Raw genomic sequence first — 27,526 nt, forward strand, 5'->3', positions numbered from 1 at the left:
CTGGGCTAGTGGAAGGCGTCCCTGGCCTTGGCAGGATGTGTGAGGAGATGGGCTTTGAGGTCCATTCCAACCCCAACCATTCTGGAACTCCATGGGAAGAGAAAGGAGCCGTTGCCCCAGTGTGCTGAGAAAACAGACACTGGGAAATGGGTGGGTGGTTCTGGACACAAAATTGGCTTTATTGCATGATTTAGTGTACATTTATTATAATCTCTACACAGGCAAATGGGTCAGGAAACCAGCAAAGGACAACGTGGGTGGCTACCGAGCTACACCTTGGTCGGCACTGCTGAGGTTCCCCGTGAGGCTCCTTCACAGGGTCAGGCATGGAAGGACTGGAGTCATGGCTGGAACCAGACAAGGAGGAGATGGGGCCGGGGTGAAGGCTGAACCCTGATGCCAGAAGGATGGGTGCAAACCCTTTGGATGATCTTGGTGGAGCTCCCTTCTTCCAGCCTGGGAGCTGCCATCCCAGCACAGCTACCAGCTGGATCCAGGGAAGCCGCAGTGCCTGGGAGAGTTTCTGTGACGGCAGAGGTTTGCACTTACCCTTTTGAGCTTTGGGCCAGAAGGACTTCATTTCAAATTAAGAAACTGGTTTTGCTTCCACCTGGGAAGCCCAGACAATGGACATCTCTCCGGGATGACCACAGGACCAATTCCTAGGCAGTTAGCAGCCTCTACTACTACCAAAGCCAAACAAATGTGTTATTTGCACAAGAATTCACTCTACTGCTCTTAATTAAAGCGGGTTTAGCTCAGATGCACAGGAATTGCCTAAAATGATCCAGCCTGGGTGGCCATGGAGGGGAAACTGTCAGCACTGGTCTGACATCCCTGCTCCAGCTGCAAGTGATCCTCCCCACTTTGCCCACTGGGGAGGGAGGGAAGTGGGGCTGTACAGGACAGGGACTGAGCAAAAACCCTCTCCCGAAGTGACCTGCAAGAGAAAGCAACCCTCTGCCCACTCTGATGCTCTGGCCATGGATATGGGGCTGGTGTTGATCCACTGGGCTTAGTGGATGTGGAGAGTTGAATACTGGAGGAAAACAAACATCTTGGGGAAGCTGGGGCAGGGTGACACCGGGGGCCCAGGGTGGCTGCAGCCCCCGAAGGTCATCACAGCCCCTCCAAAGCACAGGATGGTCCCAAGAGGCTCTACAGTGCCATCATCAGGGACAGGGGACACGCTCATCCACCGAGTGCATCTTGGCAGGGGCTGAGCCCTCTGTGGAGCACCTACGCTCTGCTTGCTGGAGTTCTGTATCTTGCTGATACAGCCTCACATGGAGCAGAGGTATCTTCAAGAGCTGGAAAAGCAAACCAATACCAAGCAAGCCCTCCAGCCTTTCCTCCCACTTTTCTTGCCGCTGCTTCCCTCAGGCCTCGCCTCACTCCCACCCCCAGATGACCACGGCTGCTTCAGGGGTGGCAGGAGCCTCAGCAGGTGTTTGCACGGCCTGGAGCAAAGAGCAAGTGCTCACAGGGAGGGGACCAACACTGCTCTCATCCTGCTTTGCTGCTCAGGGAAGGGAAGCGAAGCTCCATGGACACGGCAGGGAATTGGGACCACCACTGGGACGTGAATCCCAGCACTGGGATGCACTGGCTCCCTCTTCCACCTGGGGTACCCCAAGGGCATCCCACACTCACTGTCAGCTCCTGTCCCTGCTCCCCAGCAGCCTGGCAGAGAGCAGTGACAGGCACCGAGAGCTTTTGCCAGGCAAGGGCTGCGTCCCCGCCCCAGTCCCTGCGCTCAGCGTCACGCTGACATCCGGCTCCCTCCAAGGAGGTCGCTCCTGCTCTGGGCCCCTTGGCTGAGCCAAAGAGCTGCCCCAGTCCAAGGTCTCATTCCAGCATCCTCCCGTGGGAGCCCCTGGCCACTGCAGCCCAGTGCTTTTTCCTCTTCCTATCAACCTCCAGCAAGGCCTCCTGCCCATGGCCTCTGGCTTCCTTTCTGTCCATGGTTTCAGGGAGAGGGGGGCTCAGGAGAAGGAGGAGAAAGTGTTGCAGGAAAGTGTTGAGAGGCTTTGCTTTGCTGAGGTCTTGCATCTTCACTGAAATGCGGTAGCAGGAAGGTCCCCTCTCCTCAGGACAGGTGGGTCATCACAGGCTTCTGCAAGGCACAGGAAGGAGAAACCTCAGCCCTACACCGTGTCCACGCCACCCTGAGCCAACCCAGCCTGCTCCTTGTCCCTTCTAGCTGCCACTTCACGGAGTCCCTGCCCCATCCCACGGACCACGCGGGCCCCGGGAATTCCAAGACGTTCCTCTTCCCTGGGGCTCGGGCCATCCCGGAGCTCCTGCCCTCCCCAGACAGCACGGTGGGACCGGCACCCAGAGCTGGGGGCCCCGTCAGCTGGAGGAGAAAGCGGGCAAGGACAGGTGCCAGGGGAAGCCAGGCGTGCAGCGCGCCCGCGGGGCCGGGCCCGTACCGCGAAGAGCCGCTCCACCCTCCTGTTCTTGCCGTTGGGGTTCCTCTGCGTCAGCGAGCCGCGGTACACCGAGTTGCGGTCAAAGGAGTCGTCAAAACCTGCGGAGAGGGAAGAAGGATGGGCAGCACGTCCTTGCCCACCTCACCAGAGGTTTCAGCGACCCAGCAGGTCACCTGGGATTCACCGATCCCCCGCTGGCTGCGCGTCTGGATGCATCCCGGCACCTCCCTCTGCGGGAGGGCGACGGGAGCGCTTCGGCAACAAGAGATACGAGCTGCTGCTGCAACTCAGCTCTCCAGGGCCTCTGCTCTGGAAAGCTCCTGGCAGCACAAACCACACCCTGGGAGAAGCTCTCACTGCCCCAGCCTGTGGGACGCTCTCCTGACCTGTTAATTCCTCTCCTCTGCCACCGACTTCCACCAGCTGCACTTTTTCAGGCCCAGCTTTCCAAGTCACTGGCCTGCCAGGCAGGCAGTCAGGAGAGCAGATCACCCCCTGGCCCAGCCCAGGCACGGGGGATTAGGTTTGTCTGCTGACGTCTGTCCCCATTGCAAATCCCTCCACTTCCTCGCAGGGCTGACGTGTCCCATGGGCTGCCTTTATCTGCCTGCCCTTTGCAGGAAGGAGAGCAGATGACTCCTCCTCAGGACGAGGACAAGGGACCTTTCCACCTACCAACTCCAGCCTGGGGAAAAGCACTGTTAATTTTCTGTGTGAATGGGGAAAATACTGTTCCACCTCTGCATTAAATGATCTTTTCCCCCTTCCCTCCCTTCATCTTCCATTACTTGGAAGGAGAGCCACTCCTTTTGCCTTTAAGCTTGTGAGGAGAGATAAGAGAGAAATAGAAAAGTGATTTCCTAATGGGTCTCGCTGATATTGGTCAGGATGAAACATTTCCAGTGATTGTCCCCCCACCACACCAGCTGCTGTGCCAACTTTCACATCACCATCTACTTGAAGCTCTCCCAAGCTGCTGTTTGTCCATAGCTGGGTCCTGGAGGGCTTCTTGCCCCCCAGCAGAGACCAGTGGCTGAGTCAGGTGGGCAGCAGGGTGGAGATTCAGAGAGTCACGGAATGGCTCCCCATGGGTTGAAAGGAACGTGAAATCCCCTCTTGTTCCACTCGCCTGCCGCGAGCAGGGACATCTTCCGCTAGACCAGGTTGCTCCAGGCCCCATCCAACCTGGCCTGGAACACTCCCAGGGGTGGGGCATGCCATCCAGGGAAGGATACCTTCCCCAAGGCGGCCAAGCAAGGGAGAAATTGCTGTCAGAAGAGAGGATGGGCACAGGTGAGGCTTTGAGGCCTAAGAGCCCATGGGATGCCACGGACAAAGGAATGCAGGCGTGTCTCCCCAGACAAGTCCTGGTTCTTGGGGGACTCAGCCACCTCAGCCTGACCTCTGCTCTCCCACCACCGTGCCCAGTCCTGCCAGCTGCTGCCTCCTCTCCCAGCTTCCCAGCACAGGTCTCCCCTGTGGCTGTCCTACCAGCAGGCCGTGAGCACAGGGAAGGGGACTCCACTGCGGACACGCAGCCGGATGCAGAGAGAGAGAGAGAGAGAGGATCAGCGTCCCCCAAAGCCCAGCCACCCACGGGCCCCCATCTCCCACGGGCTCCTTACTGGTGATTTCCAGGGGACTGTTGAACTTCCTCCTGAACCTCTGCAGTCCGGGCATTGCCTGCAAGAGAAGGGGAGCAGACTGTGCTGGGGAAGGGATGGGAGGGCAGAGCTCCCCACCGAGACCACTGCTTCGGTGGCAGCCCCCTGGAGACCCTGCTTGTGTGCAGGCACAGCCTGTGATTAAACACACACTCACTTTAATGTCATCCAGAGACTCCCCGGGACTGCTGCTGGCAGAACCAGGAGAGTGGAGATAGGCAGCCTGTGGACAGAGGAAGGCAGAGGTGTCTCTGTGGTGCGAGGAGGCAGACGGCTCAGTCCGCCACGGCAGCACGGGGAGAGCTGGGAAGGGCTCGGTGACCCTTCCCAGCAGCCAGGGGCAGCAGCTACAGCAGGGGAGCACGTACATCACAGCCAGCACCCTCTGTGCTCACCTGCACACTCGACTTCTTCTTTGCCTTCTCCACAGACTTCACTGTCAGCCCCGCAGCAGACAGAGCTGCGATCCGGGATTCAATATCCGATATCTTTGGAGGGAGGAGAACAGATGGAGGATCCATCAGTGGCTTTGTTTGCCACCACTGGCCAGGCAAACCACCTGTTAGTCCGGCTCTCACCTCGCTCTCTGCCTGCTGCACCTGGGCTGCTGCCGAGGCCACTTTGTCCTCCAGCTCCGACAGCTCCGAGTCGGTAGTGCCGCTGTGCTGAGCCCCTTCCTCAAGCTCCTTCAGGCTCTTCTCAAGCTGGTAGGTCTTTCCAGCAGTCAGGTACACCTGAAACACAGCAAAAGGAAAAATTGCATTGAAGAATTAACTGGAGTTCTCCTCTCCTGGTGTGACCGCAGCAGCTCCTGCCACTCTTTTTTGACTGCCTTCTTGCCTTGCAGCGCAGACAGTACCAGTCCTCTCTGACACGGCTGTTCATCTCATTTTCTCCCTTTCCTGGGCTTCTTGAGAGCAATTACCGAGTGTGAAGTGGTAGGAGACTCATGGGAACACAGGAAGGACCAAAACTCAGTGACCCGCTCGAGAAGGAGCAGCACTTTGTGCCGTGTGCTCAGAGGGAGAGCAGGTACCTGCAAACCAGCTCAGGCTGCTGTGTCCTCTGAGGGCAGAGCTGGGAAGGAGACAGACTGACTTTCCAAACCTGCCTCACTCTGTTTCCAGGGTGTCTGTGTTGCTGGGTGCAGGGCCAGCCTGCACCGTCCTCCCTTTGCTGCCTAGAGAAGAACAGTAAAAGGATCCATCCCAATAAAACCTCTGGTTTTACTGCCACTTGTCTCCTCCCAGGTTACCACAGGGACACAGGTCCAAGCAAGGCAGCTCAGGAAACACTGGCACATCAGTATGCAATCACATCAGATGGTCAGATGTGGCCACTGTTCTGCTGATCCATCCCAAAATCCCAGTACTGCCACAGCAACTGCTGCTCCTCCAGCCCTCTCAGCTCTCCCTGCGCCGGGCACTGTGGCAAACCGCCTGGCAGGAGCCCTCTGCATGCACTGAACTGCAGTTCATCCACCCAAACCACACTCCCAGAAGGCCCCCTCCCGGTCCCAGTGCAATTCCTGAGGCCATGCCCCACCCAACCTGAGCCACAGGGGTTTGTTGCTGGCCCATCAGACTCTCCCAGTGCCCTCCAAGGTGGGTGGCATGCCTGGCAGAGGAGAACAGTGGCCAGCCAGCTGTGACTCAGCCAGGATCCCTGAAGGAGTGGCAGGATGACACACATCTCTCCATTGTCTACCCACCCCTGTCCCCAGCTGACGGCAGCAGTAGCAGCACTAAGCCCGAAGTTCACATCCTTCCCAGCCCTAACCCCTCTCTTGAGAGAGGGGGAACCCCAAAACCCCCATGCCTCCAACCCTCTTCTCCCGGGATGCTGTATTTGGCCAGAAAGCATCCAGGTGTTGCAGCTCCCTGCTCTCCCCAGTGAGAGATGAGCCACAGAGCGTGTCCTAAAACCCCGCTCCCCACTGCAGGACATTTCCCACGTTTCTTTGGAGCTTGGGACAGGGTGCTGTGGATGCGAACCATTTCCCACAGGGAATCAATTCCTAGGGGTTTATAGTGGCTAAAAAAGCTGCCAGTGCTCCGGGGTCACACAAACCTTGCAGGGGGATTACACTCCAGCTGTAACCACCCCAGGCACAAGCAGCCTCAGTGAGGGGGTGGCTCACGTCCATAAACCCCTTGATGAAACAGTGCTGGGGAGGAACCGAAGGGAACGGGACACCAGTTTTGCTGGAGCTGGGACTGCTGAAGTCCAGCAAAGCGATGCTACAGCAAGGTGGGGACCATGCTCATTGCCCAGAGGACCAGGAACCAGGGAAAGGAAACGAGACAGAGCATCTGCTTTTGCTGTTGCACCATCCTACAAGAGCAGGCTTTTTAATCCCTCTGCTGACCATCCTCTCAGCGCTGACCTACCCACTAACAAGAATTTTTTTTTTTTGGGGGGGGGGGGTATTCCTTTGTATTCCCACCCCCCACTGCCCAAAAGCTCTGGGGAGCCTTACATTTTCCTCAAGCTCCCGGTACACTTCGGCCACCTCTTTCCCATCTGCCAGGCCTGGAAGCCGCCCTGCAGGGAGGGCACAGCCCCGGCTCTCTCCATGCAACGACTCCCACACCGCTTCCTCCGTGGCGTTTATGGCTCTCAGCGCTTTGGCCGTGATCTCGCTCAGAGCCTGAGCCGACGACCTCTGCGAGAGCCCAAGTGGAGCGAGGGAGGGAGGGAGGGGGAAAAAATACGGATGTTATTTTAATGTGGTGTGTAAAACAACAAAAGCCAGGGGGGAGAGGGGCACCAGACCTCCAGGAGCTGTGGAAAGAAGCAGGAGTGGTAATTAACCGGCTCACGCTGCTCCTAAGGGCTCTCCACCAGACGGGATGCGCGGCTACGGCAGAGCTTTGATCTCAGCCCGTGCTTTCTGCAGAACGGCTGTGACAAAAGAAGTCACCTTAAAAGGCTTTGGAAAAGAGGTTATGGAGGGACGTTTCACTCACTGGGAGCACCTGGCCACCCGAGGGCCACTCGGTTACGCAGCAGTTAAGATCTAATTGCAGCGTATCGCTTTACACCTCAGCAGGCCTGAGCAGGGATGCAAACAACTCCTTGAGTTCGTGGTAAAAGAATAAAAACAAGCAGAGCCCATAAAATGATTGTATTGCCGCACGGCCAGAACTTGGGGCTAATGTCCTCTCTTCCCACCCCAAGGAGCGCTGATGGCAATAACACCCCTAAGTGCTGCCCGCGGCTTGATGAGGTGCTAAACGCATGTAAAAATGGGCCCAAGAAACTCATCATCTCTCTCCCAGCTGATAATTCCCTAGAAACCAAGGAGATGGGGGTGACATATGTGCTGGTTGTGTTTACCACTGCACATATTTCCAGGACAAGCTGTCCCGCAGAGAACCAGCTAACTCAGTCCAGATGATATTTTTATCATTTTATGGTGCCTTCGTGGTACAGCAGAGCTTTTTTCTCATTTTCCATTAGGTTCGTGTGCTTCCATCACAGCACTCCCCCAGTTAGAAGACTTTCTCTTGACTGGAGGAACCTCATACCAAAAATCCCTCAGAATCACACAAAATCCAAACCTAAATCTGTTATAAGGAAAGTTGCTGTTACACATCATCCACGCTGAGAGCCTTTAACCAAGGCTGGTCCAGCTACTGCAGACATTTCTATCTCAATATTCCCCCCTGCTTCATAGCAGGGCTTGGGGGCAAAGAAAGTAGCAAATCTGGAGGATCCAGGCTTCATTTCATAAGAAACCAGAATCTTACAGGGATACCACACGAACAGCTCAGGGTTTGAGCCTCTGTCTGCTGCAGTTCAGCAGCTCACACAGAAACCAAGTCCCCCTGGCTGGGTGAGTTACCACTTATCTGCACTTAATTAGAAACTGTTAATTAAGATGATGCAGATTGTTCAACCTACGAGAAGTTAAGTCTGGCTGCAGCAATCGTCTGAAAGCAGCTTTCAGGAAAAAGGAGGCAGCAAAGGATGCTGTGGGTAAGGATGCACTGCTGCTCCAGTGGCAGTGAGAGCACAGCAAATGGTACCCAAACTCAGCAGGTTTTGTGTGGTGAGGAAGAAATGCACATTTAGGGGAGGCTTCAAGGCACCAGGAAAGTCACCACAGCCTCAGAGGAGTGGATCTGGAAAGAGAGGAGAGGAGAGGAGAGGAGAGGAGAGGAGAGGAGAGGAGAGGAGAGGAGAGGAGAGGAGAGGAGAGGAGAGGAGAGGAGAGGAGAGGAGAGGAGAGGAGAGGAGAGGAGAGGAGAGGAGAGGAGAGGAGAGGAGAGGAGAGGAGAGGAGAGGAGAGGAGAGGAGAGGAGGGGCAGCGTGGTACCTGCTTCCTTCCTCTGCCAGCAGCGGAGGTGTGGGAGCAAATGCACACATCCCCCTTGCACAGCCAAGGCGGGAGGGAGGGGATGGACAAACCGGCCCTCAGAGACACAACAGGGAATGCTGACCTCTCCATCCGTGCTCATGGATCGTCCTGGAGCCTCTGCACAACTGGGGACACACTGCAGAGGTGCTGTGACCTGTCCTCCTCTCCCTGATCCCTGTCCCCACAGGTCACCCACCAATGAGCAGGGACAGCAGTCAGCACAGTCTGCAAGTGCAGGAGATGCTGATCTGGCTGAGTGGAAGTGGGCTCAGGGATTTAGGGACTCAGGAGCACTGACAGTTGTGGCAAAGACATCTGTAGCAGGTGCCTGACAAAAGCTGCTTGTACTAGATCATCACCGAGCCCGTCTCCCACCCCAAGGACTCCTCTCCACAGCGACTTCCAGATGCTGGGACAACTCCTCTAAGTAGATGTGGAGGTTGTGTACCTCTCCATGACAGGCAGCAGCCTTGCAAGAGCTCTCAGAGGCATTACTTTTGACTCTTGGGTGAGACTGGGAGAGCCTGCAAGGAGAAATGTCCAGATCTAGCACCCGGGGACTTCCCTATGCCTTGGCATTGTTAGAGCAGACCCGGACACAGCCCTGGGGAAGGCGTGGGACAGCAGAAGAGTCACATTTTCATGGTGTAAAACCAGAAATCACCGAGAGCAGAAGGAATCGTGGATGCAGCCTGGAATGACGTGGGTGGCAGGGCAGAGATTACCTTTCGGACATCCCTGGCCACGGGATCACTGGAGGAACTCATCTCTGGTTTCTTTGCTCTCTTCTCCACTTCACGCTCCTCCTCGTCAGAAGAGACTTCTTTATCGCTGATGTTGCTGGCTAACTCCTCCAGCTTCCTCTTCAACTCCTCCTCCTCGGCATCGGGATCAGTGTGGGACTCCGGGGCCGGAGACTGGAGAGCAGAAGGAGGGAGGGATGTGAGAGCCTCCTGTGGTGGACAGCCCGGGTCCCGACACGCTCACCCAGCACAGGAGCTCAAGGAGGGGGACCACGGATCTCAAAGCACCCCAGGGAACAGCAGAGCCCAGCCAGCTGCGCTCCAGCTCCTCGCTGAGGAACACAAACCCTTGACCCGAAGAACCTTCATTGCCATGTTCCCCACGCACAGAACTTGCTTGGTTTTCTCTGTGGAAAACTGCCTTTCCCCCACCCTTAAAAAGGTGGGCATGAGCGATCTGGGGCCAAAAACCACCACGTTTCTTGTTAGGAACCATGGCATAGCTGGTGGCTCTGAGGGCAGAGGTCGCAGCAACCCAGAAACAAGGATCACCAGGGAGAGGGAAGCAGCCGTGGGAATTGCCGCTCCCTGAGGTAACTTTTGGAACCTCTGGGTAGTCTCATTTGGGATGAGAAACCACACAGCAAATTTCCCTGCGGGTTAGACGGCACACTGCCACCCACCCCTGTTGTTAGATGCAATTCACGACAGCTGGAAAAGGATCCTATTAAACTCCCAGGCACTGTAAGAGGTCTCCAGAAGTTCCTGAACTTGCTGACCCCTGCATTAAGATGGGAATACAATTACCTGCGTCATACCTGGTGGGGTTTTGTCTGAGCTGTTTTTAACAGCCTCCAACCGTGGCACCTGCAGCAGGCAATCTCTTTCCCAGGCAACCTATTCCAGGGCTCTGCTATCCTTTCTGCTGGAAAGCTATGCTCAGCCTGTCCCACTGCCCACTGCCTGTGCTCTGATTTGCCCTGGATATGGGAATAAACTGTGTGAACCTGACACTGTGAAAACTTCTTACTCCCTCGGTCGGGCTTACTGATGATTAAACCCCGAATGATTTAAATTGTGGCCATCCCCCGCTGCGGATTTTAGAAAAAAAGGAGAAATCGCATTGTTTCGTCCATGCCTGGGGGCCTTGCCTGTAATTATCACCATCCATTCTACCGAGCCATCAGCTCCCAGAGTGGTGATGGGTTCACATGAAGGGAAAGAGTGCACAGTCTAAAATTAGCAACCCAAAAATCAATGCTAAGCTGTCTAAATATTCACAGATTCTACATCGTTGCTCAGCTTTAACTTAATTTAGCTGTTTTCTTCCAAATTTGATGGCATGGTAAGGTCAGGGCAGCTCAGAAGGGATACAGAAATGCTTCCTGACTCAGCTCTCACAGTCACAGTAACCAGGTGCCTTCCTCATAGGTACTGAGTGTCCCACGATTTCAAATGAGCTGTCACAGCTCTGCAGATACTGACACCACCTAACAAAACTCCTGAAATTAGCACTCGGTGAAGTATCAGCCTGAAACAGAATTTTCCTTGCGCAGAGGGGGCAAGGAAGGCACTGGTTTGCACAGGGCCCGAATGGGTTAAATTTCCTGCTGTTTCTGTCCTGCCATGCAATGTTTTCTAGGGCACTCCATCACCTGGAACTGGAGAGCAGCCTCCAAGGCCGAACAGAGGAGTGAACTCAAACAGCCCAGGTCACTGTGGCACTGAGGGCCAGGGCTCAGTGAAGGGCTTGGCAGCGCTAGGGGAATGGTTGGACTCAGTGGTCTCAGAGGTCTCTTCCACCCTGAACATTTCTATGACTTTGTCCATCCCTGCAATGCTGGCTGCCTCAGAGGAGCCTCTCCAGTGGCCAGGGGAAGGGACCTGCACAGCCCACACTCCATCCCTGCGGGATTCCTGTCCGGTTACCTCGTCAGAGCGCGTCAGGATTTTTTCCTCCAAGCGGCTCAGCACGCGTTCAATTGCGGACATGCGAGTGTTGAGCTCATGGATCTACAGGAAAGGGGAGAGAGAGAGAGGGAGAGAGGGAAAAGGAGGAGAGAACAGACCAGCCACCACTGCCAGGACAGTGAGGGAACAGTGCAACCAGCAGGGGAAAGCAAGCAGCAGGACACCGCCACCACGGGCAGAGTTAAAAGACATTTAAAAACAGTGTCTTTTCAGTGATGTCTTAAAAATGCCAGTAAGTTCCAGGAGGTGCAGAGCAACCTCAAATCTGGAAAACTCCAAGCAACGCCAAGCCCCCAGAACAAGACAATTCCCACCAAAGCATCTGGAGCTTGGATGCAGTGCGTGTAAAACCCCATCACCAATAAAAGCACCAGCCTGCAACAGAAGCACCCATCTCGCCGTCCTTCCCACGCTGCCCCAAATTGAAGTCAGCAGCCATTTTCACTTCCTACTAATGTTTTTCGAGCTGTAACCACCCCATCACACGCCTGCCAATGCAGTGGTGGAGAGGAAGAGGGAAGAGGGCAAGAATTCCCCATGAAAAAAATCGGAGTAGCAAAACCAAACCTCAAAGTTTTCCCCACCACTTTGAAGTTTTTTGACTTCTCTGTGCACTGATTTACCCAGATGCTTGCCCCTCTCTTATCCCTCGCACTTCTGACTAAAGATGGGGCATGGAGAGAAGGGCAGAGAAATTAAAGACAGACAAAATCCTGAAAATCAAAGAGAAGTTACTTTCTGCGCTCAAGAACCAAGACAAACCTTTGTGGTGAGGGTGGATTTGGATTAGACATTAGGAAGAAATTCCTCCCTGTGAGGGTGGGCAGGCCCTGGCACAGGCTTCTCACAGAAGCTGCGGCTGCTCTATCCCTGGAAGTGTCCAAGGCCAGGCTGGACAGGGCTTGGAACAACCTGGGATAGTGGAAGGTTCCCCTGCCCATAGCAAGGGGGTGGAATGAGAGATTTTTCAGATCCATTTAAACCAAAATATCTCTATGATCTATGATCACTGAAAACATTAAAGGAAGCTTTTTTTTTTTTTCCTCCCCCCTTTAGAAATGGAAGTTTTTCTTTCTTTGAAAAAGTAGCGGTTTTCTCTCCTTTGATCCAGACAAATAAAACATAAATGATGATAAATATTGGCTGTTTTATGACACTACCAGTGCATCACTGCTGTTCCGAGTGGCTTCTGCCCATTCAAAGGGGAGCAAGCAGCAAAAGCAGTAAGCAAAGGTGGTAACAAAGAGATGTGAGGGGCAGGCTTTGTTTTTGTAACAATTTCCATCCTCTCAGTTTCTGTGCTTGCCAGCTTTTGATTAATTAGACCCTCACAACAGCTAGGGATGCTTGCACCTGCTTAAGGGAAGATGAATATAAAAACCTGGCACCGTGGAGAGCAGAGCTGTCACTACCACCCCAAACTGAAAGCATCTCCGAGCAGCACTGAACCCACCGGCACAAAGCACTTCATTCAGTCCATTGCTAAGTGGTTTTTCAGTGCTGTTTAAGGCCCGAGTCTTGCATCACGAAGCCTCTGATGGCCCATCAGCCTCAGAGATGGTGACAAACCAGGAGTCACCACTGCCCTATCTCCAGAAGGAAGAGACCGGGAGAGATCAGAGCCTAAAGCACGGGCTGCTGTGGATATTGATGGGAATCGACCAGGACAGGAGCTGAAAAGCTTCATTCTCCTTCCCTGCTGAGGCTGCTTTCAGTGCAGGGCGGGCATTCCGTCTCCATCAAGGACTGGGTCACCCTGCACCCCTCTCAGTGTGACTGACAAAGGCTGGCAAACTGTGCTTCGAATCAAAACGTTTAAGAGGAATAAAATTAAAGCACAGCCCATAACATCAGGTAGGGGAAAGTACCCCTGGCTGCTGAGGAGAGAGGACAGGTTACTCTACCCAAGCCCCTAACAGAGGCTTAATGTAAAGAAGAGGAGCCAGACTGCATCAAAGCTTTGAGAGTCCAGACCCACTGAGCTCCCTTGAGGTACAGCAGGATGGCTTCTGGGGAGAAACTTGATAAATTGGAGCTATTTCTTGTGGCTTGGTCCTGTTCCTACCTGATTTTTAAAAACCTAAAGGCAAAGACCCACGCAGTTACCAACTCAGGGCTTCTTTTCGAGTCTCATCAAGTTTAAGAGCTTTTTTAAATAGAGTTTTTATTTTTTTAAGTTTTGTTCTTGAACCTTTGGCTCCTGGAGTCACAGGACTAGGGAACAGTCCCTCCTTCAGTTACTGGAGAAGTCTCTTGTGTTTGGGACTGAACATCAGAGCTAAAGCTAAAGTGGTTTTCAAACAACCGTATTTTGACAAGCTTGCCCCTAAGGTAGTTTTAGGACAAGAGAGTTTTCATCTGTGTGGTCAAAGAGCTGAGTTCCCCACCTCTTTAAACCTTCAGATGCCATCGAGGTGCCTGCCAGGACCACACTGCAGGTGAAGCCAGGCTCTGGGAAAATACAGGGTTAACAACTATGATCGTGCACCAGCAGAGAGCTGGGTGAGGAGCAGGCAGTGGGAGGATGGCTGCTGGCTGTAAACACATCAGCAGCACAAAGAGCATCGAGGATGGGGAGCTACTTAAGCTAATGAGCAACCCAGGAGAGCAAACGGGGTAAAGTGGAGTGAGAAGACGTCTCCTCACCATGAGGGTGACCAGGCTCCCCACCAGCCTTCCTCCAGGTGTGAGGGAGCAAACCACAGCCCGATGTGGGAGGTTGCCCAGCTGCTGGAGGAAGTGGTGGGTGGCATTGGGAGGAATTTGGCCCCATTTCCCCACTGCCAAGCATGGTGCACATTTCATGCCACATTAAGGACAGCCAGTCCAGGGTTCTCCCATTTACTGCTGGCTGAGGAAAGAGTGGCATTTACAGATTAAAGCATGTGCCCACAGACGTGAACGGCAAAGAGAAGCTTTCTCTACCCAGGCACATGAAGTGTGGTGCCGAGGGAGGGTTGTGGTCGCAGATCTCATGCTGATTACCCAAAGAGGGGTCCAGGATGTACAAAATTACCAGCTGTGGGACTGGAAACTGATTCTGCCCCTGTATCTGTAGCCGAACGCCACCCCGCATTTTGCTGCTCCTGAGATCCGAGGACCCAGATCAGCTTCACCATCCTCACCACCCACCACCGGCAAAGGCAGCACCGGGAACGGCAGGTCCTTGCTGGACAATTAAAACACAAGCTTAGACCCTGTTTGACACCCTTCTTCAGGCTGTTCCCCCCATTACCATCACTCAGGAGAGGTAGGTGACAGGTCATCCTGACCCGGTCCTGCCGAGGCAGGAACACACTGCAGAGGAGGAGAAGGATCTGGGTGCTTTTTAAATATCCGTCTCCAGAGCTCCATCTGGTTATTAAACACTGCTGTTGGAAACCTGGTCACTAAGAATTTCAGGCTTTCTGTGCTGACAGGCACTGACTCCCAAGAAAACACTGCATTTGACCTGAAGCCGTGGAAAAGGCCTCCAAAATTTAATGACAGAACTGGGATTATGAGCGTGTAGTTTGAATAGAAGTGTGTCATATGATACAGTAGAAAACTTAGACTTTAAGGTTTTAGAATATAGTATTATATATATAAAGCAAGATGGAGGTTTTAGGGCAGAAGCTAGTCCTCCTTTTTCACCTTCTTCGTGAGTCTAAGCAGTATTTTGTAATTAGATAGAAAAGTCTGCATTGCGGGCCACAGGTGGTCTGTTATTGGGTTAAAAGTAAAAGTAATTTAAGTGTCATTTCTTAATTAGACAGTTGATCCTTAAAAGGCCTTGTAGAGAGAGATCCAGGCCCATTTTTAGTTGTTAAATAGAAGTGCTGTAGAACTCACAGTTTGTGAGACTGTAATATAAATATGAGTTAATAAACATCTGATTCTGAACAAGAAATACCGTCTCACACATTTAATCCCGACCCTGGCAAAAAGGAAGATAAAATGGGACACACTGGCACATTCAATTTAAGAAATCCTTTCTGGAGACGCAAGAACCCACAAGTAACTCAGGTTAATGAGGACAAGCTGGAGAACGAGCGGCAGCAGAGGCAGGTTTGCTGTTGTGATGGCAGCGTGGGCAGAGGGAAGCACCAACCGGAGCCTGGTTTTGTTCTTGCTGCCACTGGAAGAGCGCACCCCGGCTGCCATTGCTGCTTCTCCCCTCCTCTGAACCACGCTGCACCTCAGAGGCGGCAGGAGGGACGCGGCCACGGGCCCGGCGCGGGCACAGCCTGTTTGATACCTGGTTTGAGGAGCGGCTGATGTTCTCCTGGGAGGAGGCTCTGTTCCGGCGCTTCGTGTGGTGGGGTGGGAGCTGGGCGCCCCTCACGTCCTCGTCGGAGGTGTCCATGTCTGCCGAGTACCGCGCGCGGGGCGGCTCGCTCCAGGGGATGCCTTTGGGGAGAGACAGAGGTCCAAGGCCTTCACAGCCCCGACTTCCTTCCTGGACACCGGTCCACGTTTGGGGACGGAGCAGGCTGCAGCGCCGCACGCCGTGCCCGCACGGCGCCGAGCCCGGCAGGGTCCCGCCCGGGGCACGAGGAGCACCCTCCCTGCCGTCCTGCCCTCAACAGCCAGACCCCTCACACAAACCACTGCTGCCTTCCTCGTTTTGTGGAAGCCCAGGTTTGGACCCTGCCCTTTGTGGACTGCCCAGGCGCTGGAAGATGTTTAGGCTCAGGCTAGAGAGCAGCCTAGGACGGAGCATTTAAAAAGAGTGGAAAGTCTCCTGTGTAAAGGAGGATTTCAAATGAGACACAAACAATGAGACAAAATGGAATCAACGTGCCAGGGGACCTTGCTGCCGTGATGCTCCATCAGGACTTGGAATGGGAATTCAAACAGCTGTGTTAAAGGTCTCTCCAGCATTCCCAAATGTCCTGAAAATACAGCCAGGCCACTGGAGAGACAGAAGGGCCTACGGTACATTTGCATAGGCACAAGCCAATATCCAACCCTCCTGGCTCTGCCATCACTGCAGGGAAAACAGAGGTTGTAAAAGGCAAATTCTGCCTCTTAGAGGGTACTTACAGACTCACAAATCCACAGATCATTTAGCCTACCCATGCACCTTGCCCAGCTACAAGGTGCCAGTCAGCAACCTCCAGTTCTTGTCTCCAGTTCTACTCCAAGTCCCCTAAAAAACCAAAGCTTTCTGCAGCCACGACATCCTTTACGGAGCTGAACTCCTCTGCCCGCAGCAGGAAACACAACTCATTGTTTCTAGCAATGCCCATCTGATTGTATCTAGTTTCTACCCTGGAAATCACAAGGAGGTATGGAAGGGATCGGCACCTTAGGAGAAACCCCCTGGGCTTTGCTGGGAACAAGATCAGCCCTTTTACAGCTAAATAACACCAGCAAGATTCTTTCCTAAGAAAAATCCCTTTTGCAGACGGACAAATTGTTTTGACCCTCAAAGAGGCTTTGAGGTTGTTCAGAAAAAAGCCCAGAGATGTTTTTAACTTTGGTGCAACACTTGCAGCCGCTTGTCCCAAGAGGATACAAGAGGAACCTGGACAACAGGACACCTACCAGGCTTTGGGTTTCTTTCCAGGCTCCTCCGCCGTGCGTTGACGGTGAGCCGAACCTCGGTGCTGAAGTGCTGCTCCGGAGCGCTCACCCCTGGCTCCTGCAGCACGTGGTGGAACACCAGGTCTGCATCCGTGATCCTGGACTCCTGGGAGCCATCTTCAGCTGAGTTGGGGAAATCTGGGAAGGACTGAGAGTTGAGGATGCTGCTGAGCAGCTGCCCACGGAGATTCCACTTGTGTGACCCCACCTGTAGCGCTGCCTCCAGCCCAGAGGCCCCCAAAGTAAGAACAATGTGGAGCTGTGGCTGCCCCTGGACCCCTGGAAGCATCCAAGGCCAGCATGGGCAGGGCTTGGAGCAACTTGGGATAGTGGAAGGAGCTGGAATGAGATGATCTTTACAGTCCCTCCAACCCAATTTGTTCTAGGATTCTATGAATCCTGGTCTCTCCTGACCTTCACTAAGAGCTCCTCTCTTCATTCTTCAATACATGCATGGATTGACCTTTATAATGCCGATTATATTTATATAAAATATAAAAGTTCCTTATCACCCCATCCAAAGGCTTTGCCTGGCTGCTGAACCCTGAGCAGTACTTCCCATCACTGCCAGGGGGCACTGGTAATTTTTACAAGCACGGAATTCCTTCAGCCAGGCTGCAAAACCCTCTGCTCTTTTAAAACACCATCCCCTTCTACTTATTCAAACAGCCGACACCTCAAATAATCTGTAATCCATAGATCCAGTGTGACAGAGGCCATCCCTCCCACTGAATTCTGCCGCAAAAGGAGGGGGAAAAGACAAACAGAAAGAGGGATCTAATGATTCCTCCCAAATTCTCGTAATTTTGTATGGAATTGTGCAGATTAATTTCTTTTAAGTTGTTGTTACAGATCTCAGCACATCCTATGTCTACCCAAGAAGAGAGTTTAATCAGAGCATTATTAAAAAGAAGGAGCTGTTTAATACTTTAAAAGTGCAATTTCACCAGGAAAGCCAAACAAGAGCGGGCCAAAAAGCTGGACCTGAAGCCTCTCAGGCTGGAAGACCTCTTGCCACAGCCAGGGTCGCCCCATCCATGTTCATCCCCACAGCTGAAGGAGGGGCTGTTGGACCCTGGCCCTTGGTGGGATCACAGGGCACAGCTCACTGCACCGTCTGGGCCTGTCTGAGTCTTGCTCCTGGCCAGGAGCTCTGGATACTAACGCACCTCTTGTCTCCTATCTAGAAGCAACCAGCATTCCCGCAGTTTCTGCCCTCCCAGTGTTCATCCCTCTGACTGGCCTTCGCTCATGCTGGCTCTCTGGGATTCATCTCAACCTCACAAAGGTCGTGTGCCTCACGGAGCTGCTGGCCAGCTGCGCCCCAGTGCCACCACACGGCAAACCCAGCCCCAAACTGCATGGGAACATGGGAGAAGAACCTGATTTCATTTAACCATCCCTTGGGCATCGAACCTGCTGGAAACCAGGGTGTGTCCCATAGCCTTGGGACAACACAAGGAAGCGGTTGTCTGCTGAGAGCAAGGAAATCTGCAGGGAGAATCTCTTGCTGTCTCATCTTAGCACTCATCCTCTCTTGGATCAGATGTCCTGCTCCTGACTTAGCCTGAGGCAAAGGACTTCAACTGGAAGACGAGATCGCAAGCAGCGATGGGGATTCAGGGATTGGCACTGCTGCTTCCCAACACCAGCTGAAGGAGCTCTGAGGCTGAAGGAGCAGTGGTAGCAAGCAAGGAGGAGGAGGAAGAAAGGAAAGGAAACCCCCAGGAGTCTCCCAGTACCTGGAAAGCATCCGGGCTGCTGGCTGCCGGAGAGAGCTGCGCAGACTGGCGGCGAGACTGAGCAGAGTAATCCGAGTCCAGTTCGAAATCAAAGGGATGCACAGACAGCAGCCGCTTTGTCTTGCACATCTTTAGCACAGAAAAGTGCAAGAGAGGAAAATTCAGTGTAAGACACAGTCAACCTTGAGGAAAGGGGGAGGGAGCCTGTTTCTCTCCTTAGTTTGCCTGAGTTTGCTCTGCTTTTTGCAGGGAGAATTTGGGCTTGAAGAGAGCCAGGTACAGCATGTACTTGTGTTAAAGGAAAAGTGGGTTCCCGATTTCCACAGCCTCTGGCTCAGGACTGCTGCCATAAGCAGAGTGAGAATCCCTCTCCTGGTTTATAAAGGCACTCTGGGAAAGCTGAGCCAGGTTACAGCTCAGAGAAAGATCCAGGTGATGCTTTTGAGCCCTGAAGCATCTCCCCGTCCTCAGAGGAAGGACATTGCAGGCAGATCTCTGAATATTTGGGAGGTTATTAGTAAAAAAACCCAGAGCAGGGGGGTTCTCATTATACAGGCAGGAGTTGGGACTTTTATATTAATTGGTAACATCCATAGTTTTAGGAGCCAGTCCTTTTTCCAGAGCACAAGTATTTATGATGTGACTGACTTGGTTGCTTTCACACAAACTGGGAGAGGAGCTTATCTCAGAGAAGAAAAACAGAGGGAAAGGTCCAGTTCTGAAAGTGGCACAGAGAGCCACCACCACCATCACCCAAGGCAGGCCAGGGACACGGAGCGAGGCGGTGGCAGCTCCAGAACCAAACGCTTACTCTGCTGTAGCGCTCTGCTTCAGCTCCACGGAGGCCGTTGTCTTCCTCATCGCTGTCACCCCCGGCGTCACAGCTGGCGAGCAGCTGGCACTCTCCTGGAGGGACACAGGCAGCAGCAGGTAAGTCCCCACCCTGGTGGTGACACCAGTGCACCTGCAGGCGAGGCCATGCTTCTTATTGGGGTGAAAAGGCCCAGACTAGAAGTGCCTCCCCGAATATTTCTTTCTGCAGGCACCCACTTTCAGTACTCGATGTCGCAAAGGCTTGGCTGGCTCTCATTGCTTCCCCTGCCAGATGTGCGGCGGCACAGATGTGCAAGTGAAGGCACGCCTGCACCACAGAGACAACCCCGAGGTCCACCTGGGTGACTCCAGTGCTCGAAGGCTCAGGAGCTATTCCTGATCAGCCAGCTCCTCTATTTATCAACGACCCACTGCTCTGAGATAACGAGTGCTTGCAAACTTCAAGTCTGGCACGTAACTAAAAGTCCTGTTGTACCCTTGAAGACCCCAGATGTACCACAAGGCAGGAGCTGAGCACTACAGTCCATCTCCACTGCAGTGTAGGAATGTTTTCCATGGTCTGACCACTCCAAATCTCTCCAGAAGTGCCCAAAGCTGGGGCGGGGGTGAAGACAAAAAGACTTTGGAAACCTTGCTTGAACTGCAAGCCCCCTGCTGCAATCCCCTTTTTTACTTACTGTTAATGTCTGGCAGGCTATAAACTCTGTCATGAAGACCTAAACAAAGAGAAAAATGGTGGGAAAAATGAATAATCACATTTTCTTCCTGTTCCTCAGGCAGAGAGCAAGCCTCAGAGCCATGGCTAACTGGAATTCTCATTCTCTACCCATCACAAGAGATCATTGTTAAAAAGGCTCTTTAGAGGGAACAAAACAGGTGCTTGGAGATGAGACTTGACTTTTAAAAGTCAAAGATCTGCTTGCTACTGCTTCCCGAGGCTGATGCAACATGCCTGGGAGCTGCAGGGGAAGGCACAGCCAACTGCAGATGGCTGGAGATACATCCCAGGAGGAGATTCTTGCTTGCTCGAGTGTCAAGCCAATTCACTGGTGTTAATAAAATAATAAACAATAAAACCATTTCCCTTTGAAAAAAGCATCAGAATCTCAATTTAAAGCAGCCCAAGGCACTGTTACCCTCACGCTTGCTTGGGGTTTTGTGCACTCTTGATGCATTTTCGGTCCAAACAATGCATGGATTGTCTCTCAGTCCTTTTTTTTTTTTTTTTCCTGCTATTTCTGCCATGAGTGGCCTGGCTAAAAGAGTGATTGGAGCAGTTGAATCAGGTCACGTCAATGGTATGTGTGCAAACTTTCCTGTGGCTCCTCAAGATGGGAATTAACTCCACACTGGCTTCCAAAGGAAATAGGCCAAGGAGTGGGAGCTCTAGGAATAACAATGAGGAGCTGGTTAGTAAATAACTAACTTGTATTAGCATAATCATATACTTATGTACTCTTGAACCAAAATCAGAAATATGGAAGGTCCAAAAAGCTCTGAAGAAAAAAATTATGGTGACAGGTAGTTCACTAGTTTCGGCACAGTTTTGTCAGTGCCAGGGGATAATCAGGTTGGTTTTAAAAATCATCAGGTCTTGGGGGAAAAAATGAGGGCTGGCTTTATCCTGCAGGTTAAACTAGGGTTAATTCCACAAGCTCTGTGATGAAAAGACCAAAAATAGAGAAAAAAAAAGAGCTGGAAATTTACGTACTTAGAAACTGCAGGATATCGGACTTTTAAAATTAAACATGAGGTATTAGGGAATTTCTTTTCATTGAAAGGGTGGTTGAGGAAGTGGTGGTGGAACCACAATCCTTGGAAGTGTTAAAAAACCACACGGATCTGGCACCTGGGGACATGGTATAGTGGTGTTCTTGGCAGTCTTGGGTTGGATTGGATCATCCGGAGATGCTTTCCAACTGTAAAGATCTTACATTCTCCAGTCTGTGGTAAAAACTTAACAGCACAAAAATCATCAAGAACATCTGCTCCGTGTCTGAATGAACAGCCCTGAACCTCTGCTTCCTCCCTGCGATGTTGTGAGCACCGCTGCTCCTGCCCCGGCGCACGCCAAGGGGGTGCAGCACAGATCCCCCACGCGCAGCGGCCGCCACTCCTCACCCAGAAAGGCAGAGCTGAGCCCCTGGCCTGGCTGCAGCCTGCCACAGAGGGACTGCAGCACTTTGGCACTTCCAAACCTCTTGAAGCGGGACCGCACGTGCTCGTAGTACCACTCCAGGGAGCCGATCTTCACGATCCTGCCCAAAGAGAGGAGGCACACCCAGGTGAGCAGACCCTCACCCAAAAAACCCGTACCTGAACAAAAACACGGCACGCCTTCGTCTGAAAGGACGCCGAGTTTGGGCGCGTCTGGTTGAGCCCCATCACCTCGTCCCTCAGCCTCCCTCAGAGCAGACCAGTGGGGAGTGGCATTCCCAGGGGCTGATATGGGGACTGGAATTCTCTAATGTATATGTTGGTGACATGGACAATGGGATTGAGCGTTCCCTCAGTTCACTGACACACCAGGCTGTGTGGTGCTGTCACACGCTGGAGGGAAGGAATGACACCCAGAGAGACACCTTGACAGCCTTGAGAGGCGGAGCTGTGAGAAATCCAAGTGGGTCAACAAGGCCAAGTGCAAGGTCCTGCCCCTGGGCTGGAGCAATCCCAAGCAAATATAGAGGCTGGGTGGAGAATGGACGTGGAACAGCTCTGGGGGGGAGGACTTGGGGACGCTGGAGGGTGAGAATGTTGACAAGAGCCAGAAATGTGCACTGGCACCCAGAACCCCCCTTGTGTGCTGGGCTGATCCCACAGCATGGGCAGCAAGGGAGTGGGGAGTGCCCCTCTGCCCCACTCAGGTGAGACCCTGTCACCCTGGTTTTTCTGAGTTTTTTAAAGCCTTTTGATTGTTCATAAGATGGAGTCAGTCTTTTTAGCTTCTGTACAATATCAGGAGCAGTTTTTGCCTTTTCTCACACATGTAACATAAACAAATCCTTTGTTTTTCATTCTCTGTCCTTTGTTTACATATTTCTAACCTGAAAACAATTGTAACTGACAGCTGGTCTGGCCATTCGGCTGGGAGGTGATAACCCCAGAAGCCAATCCACAGCCAGACCCACAAATGTATAAAAAGTAAGAAATAACCAGGCAGAGGGGCGCTTGGCCTTGGCTCAGCCTTGGGCTCTCTCGGAGGAACGTCTCTGCCATGCAAATCTCTCATCTCCGTGTGGTTGTTTTGGGTGTCCTGATCACAAGACCCCACCTGCAGAGCTGCCTCCAGCTCTGGGTCCCCCCCAGAAAAGGACATGGAGCGACTGGAATGAGACCAGAGGAGGCCACAAAGATGCTCTGAGGGCTGGAGCCCCCCCTGCTCTGGAGCCAGGCTGAGAGAGCTGGAGGTGTTCACCTGGAGAAGAGAAAGCTCTGGGGAGACCTCAGAGCCCCTTCCTGTGCCTAAAGGGGCTCCAGGAGAGCTTTGGAGGGCCTGGAGACGAGGACTTGGAGTGACAGGACCAGGGGGACTGGCTTCCCACTGCCAGAGGGCAGGGTTAGATGGAATACAGGGAAAGAATTCTCCCCTGTGAGGGCGGTGAGGCCCTGGCACAGGCTGCCCAGAGCAGCTGTGGCTGCCTGGAAGTGTTCCAGGCCAGGCTGGACGGGGCTTGGAGCAACCTGGGCTAATGGAAGGACAGGGAGTGGAAGGAGATGGGCTTTAACGTGCCTCCCAGCCCCAGGCATGCAGTGATTCCCTGGGGAGCAGTACCTGGAGAGGCGGCAGGGATCACAGACCCAGCCCTGCTCCTTCTTGTTGTAGCGGCTGCAGTTCTTGCAGGTGTAGAAGCGGCAGTCCAGGCACTGCCGCTTGCTGTTCAGCAGGAACTTGAAGGGCTGCAGGCAATGCACACAGTGAGTTTCATTGAGGTGGGATTGACTCGTCAGGAACTCTCTCTTGCTGCTCTCCTGGTCGATCTTGCATTTCAGCTCCCTGTAGGAAACAGCCCCAAAAGCAGGAACATGAGTTTGTCATTATCTCACCGCAAACTCTCACGTGGCAAAGCCCATCACGCCACAATCATTTCAGGAGCGATTTTCCAGGGAACACTGCAAGTCTGCAGCTTGTGGAAACAGCTGTAGGGCAAATCTAATAGATAACACATCACGAGTTAAATAAGCTAACAACGAAGTGGGCTCCAGATTCAGGACGGGTAACTGGAGTTTAATATAGATTTAATTTAATATTAGAATCGCAGAATATTCTGAGCCGGACAGGACCCACAAGGATCACTAAAAAATAAAAAAAAAGTGATTGTGCCAAAACCTGTCCTGTTTGTTTCACAGTGTCGATCATTAATGCCAGGAACCTCAGGAGAGTGGCTCTTCCCAAAATCTGCAGCTGCATCCCAACCTGACACAATCTTCAAGCATGGAGTCCTGCAGGGAATTAAAATCTTTCTGGAATTCTTAGTTTAAAACAGGAAAAAAAAAAAAAAAGAAAAAGAGAGAGAGAGAGAAGAAAAGGAATCTGGGATTAAAAAGGATTAAAAGGGCATTTAATATAGTTCTCCAGTGCTAAAAATTCAGCAGACAATTTTATTACGCCAATTCAGCAGAGAATTTTATTAAGTTATGTGCAACAAGGTTGTGGCTGTTCAGAGGATGCAGCAGGAGGAGATGCTTGTGACAATCCCGTGGAAGGGAAGCGCTTTCCAAGAGCACCTTCACCCGGCAGTGGATCCCTGCAGGCTTCCTTCACTATCCAGACCTGGCTGCCGGAGCAGGTCCCCATGGGAAACAGTGTCTGCACGAGGCTGAGGGCCCAGCACCAGCTGGGGACAGCTGAGATGCCTGCCAAGCTGGTGGGGGCCCCCTGCACTGCCCAAAAGCTCTGTTTGCTGCCCCTGCCACGCACCACCTCAGGTATGTTTGCCTTTGGGGCTGTGGCAGAGAGGAAAATGTTTGACTTGTAGGGAAGGTCCTGGAAAGTTGTTAACTCTCTAGACAGAGTTAGGAAGCTGTGCTTTCCAGAGCAGAAGTCAGCTTGGGTTAAAGCCCTCAGGCAATCAGGTCTGGAGGCTGCTTCAGGATCACAGAGCGCACCACGAGGCACTGGTGATGCTCCCGGTGCCGGACTGACGCCGGGGTGACCACAACAGGAGCTGGGGTGACCACAGCAGGAGCCTGGCTGGCCCTGGGAGCAGTGGTGTGACTGGCAGTGGGAAGGATAGGCATGTCAATCAAGCTAATCTCTCTTTAACCTATCAGTTTGCACATTAGGGCTCAGCTCTTGATATTTTTTCCCGAGGAAGAATTTTCCGGCCAGCTGGCTGCCAGCGCACCGCGAGACACATTTCTCGGTGTCGCTCCTCTGTTTGTGGTCGCGCAGGAGTGACACCAACTTGCATGTACACCTGGGAGATGTAAAAACCAGTACAAAAACAGAAAACTGGGCACCTGGTTTGTATAATGAGCCGTTCACCATCCTAGCAGTGATTTGGATGAACCGATGCAAATGTCCCAGCAGTAAATGTTAAGTGGTTCTGAAAAGAAACCCTCACATAGAAAACCCTTGGGTGCGACTCAGTACTCCTTTTCCACTCCCGTGCTAAGGCTGCTGCCAGCAGGACCCAATCTTTTTTACTGGAACTGCTTTTTCTGGTTCCCAGAGACTGGTTGGATCCCTTCACCTCTCCTCCCTCACTCGCCAGACCTGCCAAAGGAAGGACGAGTCTCAGCCAAACCAGTTTAAAACCCGCAGGAACCGCATGCCTCTTGTCTCCTCTTGCTGGCAGGAGCACCAGCCAGCCCCTTCCCTGCTCTGCTCACGGGAGAATGCATAAATCTGTGGTGTTGGGACACCAGCTGCAGCAGGGCTGGACCTACGGAGCTCCAGGAGAGACGCGGGGAGCCATCCCCCAAAAATGGGGTGGTGCGCATGGACGTTTCAGGAAAGAATCAGGGAGAGACCCCTCAAAATGGACATTATTTTTTTGGGGAGGGCAAAGCACTGCCCTCACATGCCTGTGCAGTTTGTGGCCGGCCGAAGCCTTTGTCCCTTGTTGGTGAATAGCTTCTGCCAAAAACAAAATACAGAGAAGCAGCAAAAAGGGAAGAAAAAGACTAAGCTGGGGAGGGGGTGGACGGGACATTTCTTCGAGGCTGGCAGGTTGAGACAAGCCTGGTGAATAGAAAAGTAAATTAATAGAAAAGTAAATGGGGCTGGACAGAGCACAGGGTGAATGGCTGCAGGGTCTCCCATAATGTCACATCATGTCCCAGCTTGTTACAGCCAGGAAATTCTCCCGTAGCTCCCTGTCCAGCGCTCAGGAATGTGGCCTACTTCCCCAGACCAGTGCTCTGGTCTGTCACAGAAATTTTCCAGAAAGTACAGAAATTTCTTTAGTTTCTGAATACTTAATGCCAGCCCTCTGCAGGGCATGATTCAAGAAGAAAATAAAAATAAGAAACCAGGGGAAATGATCCCTAGGAGGGGAGACGGCAGGCTGGGTTGGGTAGGAGCATCCTGAGACCTTCCCCCATCCTGCATCTCCCAGAGCATGGCACTCAATTTGGAAGCTTCCCGGCCATCAGAGAGGACCCAGATAAGCCAGTCTGGCGCCAAGGTCGAGTAAGGGAGGAATTCACCTCGCCCAACTCTTTACTGCAGGGCACAGCAATGTAGGTCTCCACCTCCTCCCTCCAGGCTGAGCTCAGATGCATCACAAGGGAGACATGCACCCATTGCAGGGTGATAATTTTTTTAAATAGCCCTGTCTGATCTCCTTCCTGCTCTTCAGAGCTACCAGCAGAGAAAGGCAGTAGATGATGATACTGAATTATCTCTGCCTCCCACTAAGGCTGGCTTTTCTTAGGCAAAAAAAGGTAATCAGGGGGATGAAAAATACACAACTGAGAGTTTCTTGCAGCCAGTGGTGTAAATAGAGTGGGTCCCATGATCGAAAGGTTTTGAGGGATGCAGATATCCCAAACCAAGGATGGCTATCACTCTTCACCCCTCCTTCTGGATCTGATAGAGGAACTAAGGAGCTCCTGGTCTCCAGGCATTGTCTGGGGTGTCAGCACCAGCCCTGACTCACAAAATTCAGAGCTAGGAGGGTTTGAGGGCTCAGTGGGAGTGCAGCGCTGCCCAGACTCAGTCTGAGAGCATGGACCACTCCTCCGGAATAATGAAAACTTGGCCAGACCCTGAAGAGGGTCACTGCAGCTTCTTGAAATACGTTAAGACATTATTAAGTTCAGCGTCTGAAGTAGTTCATGAACAAAACATGAACCGTTGTGATTTCTCATGCTCAAAATTTAATCTCATCTGACAGAACATTTTTTAAATGGCACTTCTGTCCAACATCCTGTTTATAAGGACTTAGAAGTTCAGAGAATTTGCTGCTCCGGTGATTTTCAATCATTTCTCAATCTGTGGGCCCTTAACACCTTCCCAGGACAGTGCAGCTCCCTGTACTGCGTATTTAAGGCTACTAAAAATAGGTTTACTAGTAGTAGTAGTAAGTTTACTACTCTCAGTTATTTTTTCAGGATTCTTCACGGATCTGAGGACTCCCAGTACCCACTGAACAACTCCTGCCCTAAACACACGAGACCCATCACACGAAGCAAAACCAAGGGAGCCAAATCCCATCCTCTGCTCCCAGGCTCAGTCTCCCCTCGAGAACCCCATCGGCCTCAAGCCTCAGAGAGGCATTTCTTGGTATTTGTCCCCATAAAGTGCGGCGGTGGCACCGATCCGCATCGCCGCCGATGGCGCGGCGCCAGTTCGCGCCTGTGCTGCCCGAACGTGTCACCCCGGCGCTGATAACGTGATCTATCCGCCGCCTTGGCCTTTCAGGGCCCGCTCTCCTCGCCCGCGGCCTCGGCAGGTTGTTTTAGCCCGCAGCCCGCGGGGACCCGAGGTTCCGGCCCGCTCGCCCCCATCTCGGGGGCCGGAGAGCAGATACTCACTCCAGCCGTTCCTCCTCTTTCTTCCGCAGATCAAAGTCCCGTTGAACGACTTCCCAAACGTGCTTGGCTTCTTCATCGGTGAGCTTGGAGAGGTCCAGCTTCCTGCCCATCTCGTCGCGGCGAGAGTCGAGGCCGATCCCGTTACTCGCTACCCCGAGCGCTCGCCGTCGCGTCCCCCGGCACGGCGCTGACGGCGGGGGAAGAGCTCAGCCCCACCTCCGCGGCT

General features: G+C 52.8%; 1 protein-coding gene across 2 annotated transcripts; it reads right to left on the bottom strand.

The window, feature by feature from the left end:
• Window positions 1-158: 158 nt before the first annotated feature.
• On the bottom strand, window positions 159-27,526 carry MLPH (melanophilin). 2 transcript variants are annotated; one of them, XM_040070016.2, is made up of 17 exons: window positions 27,301-27,526; window positions 23,093-23,314; window positions 21,442-21,578; window positions 19,998-20,036; window positions 19,298-19,392; window positions 18,487-18,615; window positions 16,706-16,892; window positions 15,414-15,565; window positions 11,135-11,218; window positions 9,188-9,379; window positions 6,579-6,764; window positions 4,678-4,833; window positions 4,495-4,587; window positions 4,257-4,322; window positions 4,061-4,118; window positions 2,436-2,533; window positions 159-2,116 (listed from the first exon to the last, which is right to left on the bottom strand). In XM_040070016.2, the coding sequence occupies exons 1-17, from the start codon at window positions 27,408-27,410 to the stop codon at window positions 2,090-2,092; spliced, it is 2,031 nt and encodes a 676-aa protein (XP_039925950.1). In that variant the 5' UTR covers window positions 27,411-27,526; the 3' UTR covers window positions 159-2,089. The 2 variants fall into 2 exon arrangements, with proteins under 2 accessions (XP_039925950.1, XP_039925952.1); XM_040070018.2 differs by lacking the exon at window positions 6,579-6,764 and having other exon boundaries at window positions 27,301-27,525.

Source organism: Hirundo rustica, chromosome 7, assembly GCF_015227805.2.
Source record: "Hirundo rustica isolate bHirRus1 chromosome 7, bHirRus1.pri.v3, whole genome shotgun sequence".
NCBI classification, from domain to species: domain Eukaryota; kingdom Metazoa; phylum Chordata; class Aves; order Passeriformes; family Hirundinidae; genus Hirundo; species Hirundo rustica.